This window comes from Apaloderma vittatum, unplaced genomic scaffold (assembly GCF_000703405.1).
Source record: "Apaloderma vittatum isolate BGI_N311 unplaced genomic scaffold, ASM70340v1 scaffold23921, whole genome shotgun sequence".
Lineage (NCBI taxonomy): Eukaryota > Metazoa > Chordata > Aves > Trogoniformes > Trogonidae > Apaloderma > Apaloderma vittatum.
The window spans coordinates 10,007-11,361 of NW_009697702.1; the positions used below are offsets into that span (position 1 = coordinate 10,007).

At 51.7% G+C, this 1,355-nt stretch overlaps 1 protein-coding gene across 1 annotated transcript in view; it reads right to left on the minus strand.

Annotated features, from left to right (window-relative positions):
- LOC104280171 (exocyst complex component 6B-like) overlaps nucleotides 1-495 on the minus strand; it is a gene marked incomplete at its 5' end in the record, with an annotated part of 4,648 nt that extends 4,153 nt beyond the window's left edge. The window contains one exon of the mRNA XM_009877745.1: nucleotides 383-495. Coding sequence (XP_009876047.1) covers nucleotides 383-495 — 113 coding nt within the window. The remainder of the gene's footprint in view (nucleotides 1-382) is intronic.
- Nucleotides 496-1,355: the final 860 nt, after the last annotated feature.

The following is a 1,355-nucleotide window of genomic DNA, read 5'->3' on the forward strand; positions in this document are numbered from 1 at the left end:
ATGGATGAGACACACGTGCCCGGAGGCTAGAGCATCTGAGGTTATTTTGGGGGCTTGAGATACTACCTCTGGTGTAAGACAAGGAAAACTCTGCTTGAGAGCGAAGCAAAAAAATGGACCCTCAGTCAAGCCAACAACGCATTTTGAGAGAAAACTTGGAAATCAGGCTAGTGGGATAAAATGGAAATTTTCTATACGAGCTCCTGCTGTCCACCCACGGGCGGACTCATTGCTCCCTGGATCACGAGGAGCCTCCTGCTCTCCAGGTTGCTCCATCCCAGCACCAGTAGCCCAGTACAGGATGAAATAAAGCTGCTAAAACGTGCTTGCCTAAAGCAAGATGGGGGTGAGAACCGTCCCGGGTGTCCGGACCCGCACTCACTTTTCCAGCAGGACGAGGGCTGTCGTGGGGTTCACGCGGAGGTACTTGCACGTGGGTTGCCCGTAATCGGCCAAATACGTCGACCAGTCCCACTGGATGAACAGATCTAAGAGCTGCAGCAGCCACGGGAAAGAAAAAACAAAACAAACAGAAATAAGGGGTTTTTTTTAAAAGTTGTCGAGAGAGCAGGTGGTTTCTCTGAACACTGGTAAAGACCCTGGGCAGGTTGGCATTAATCACAAAAAACAGTTTGCACTCTGTATTAATTTATCTGATACAATTCTGCTTGTATTTCATCGTTAACTTATCCTTAGTCCATCATTAATTTATTCATATTTAATACGAATTTACGTACGGCTGTGTTAATTCAGCTCTAGCACACTCCTGCTACGTTACCTCTGTTTGGGGGGGAGTGAACTAGTGGGACAGGGGATAGGAGGTGGGTGGCAAAGGACCTCAGCACCCTGAGGTGCCCTCATCTACTGCAGGAGGGCAGTTTGAGGGTCAAAGTCACCACAAACATCTTCCAAATAACTCCAGGGAGGTGCCGGACCCATCCGGGAGCTCAGGGGTTCGTCCTACCAGAGGAGACTGGGACTCCCAGGTGGTTTCCAGCCTCCAGCGGTGGGAGAAGGAAACAAGGGAATAATTCAGCTGTCTGTGACAGTCCCTGCTCCAGATCCCTAAAACTGGCACCTGCAGCCCTTTACCTCCACAAACGACCCCGTTGGTGTCCCATCCCACCCAGCTGGTTTAGCCGAGCCAACCAGAGCTCAGGTTTTCTAACCACCCTCTTCCACCCCTCCTTTCGCAATCCTTATTTTCCCACAAAACCTGAGCAGGAGCTCCCACGCCTTTCCCACCGGAGGACCTGCTCACCCCCAAGAGGACTCGCCTCTCCCGCCCACCCACGAGAGCACAGCTGAGGCCGTGCGAGACGCAGCCTTCACCTCCGTCATCGAAAACAGGTTAA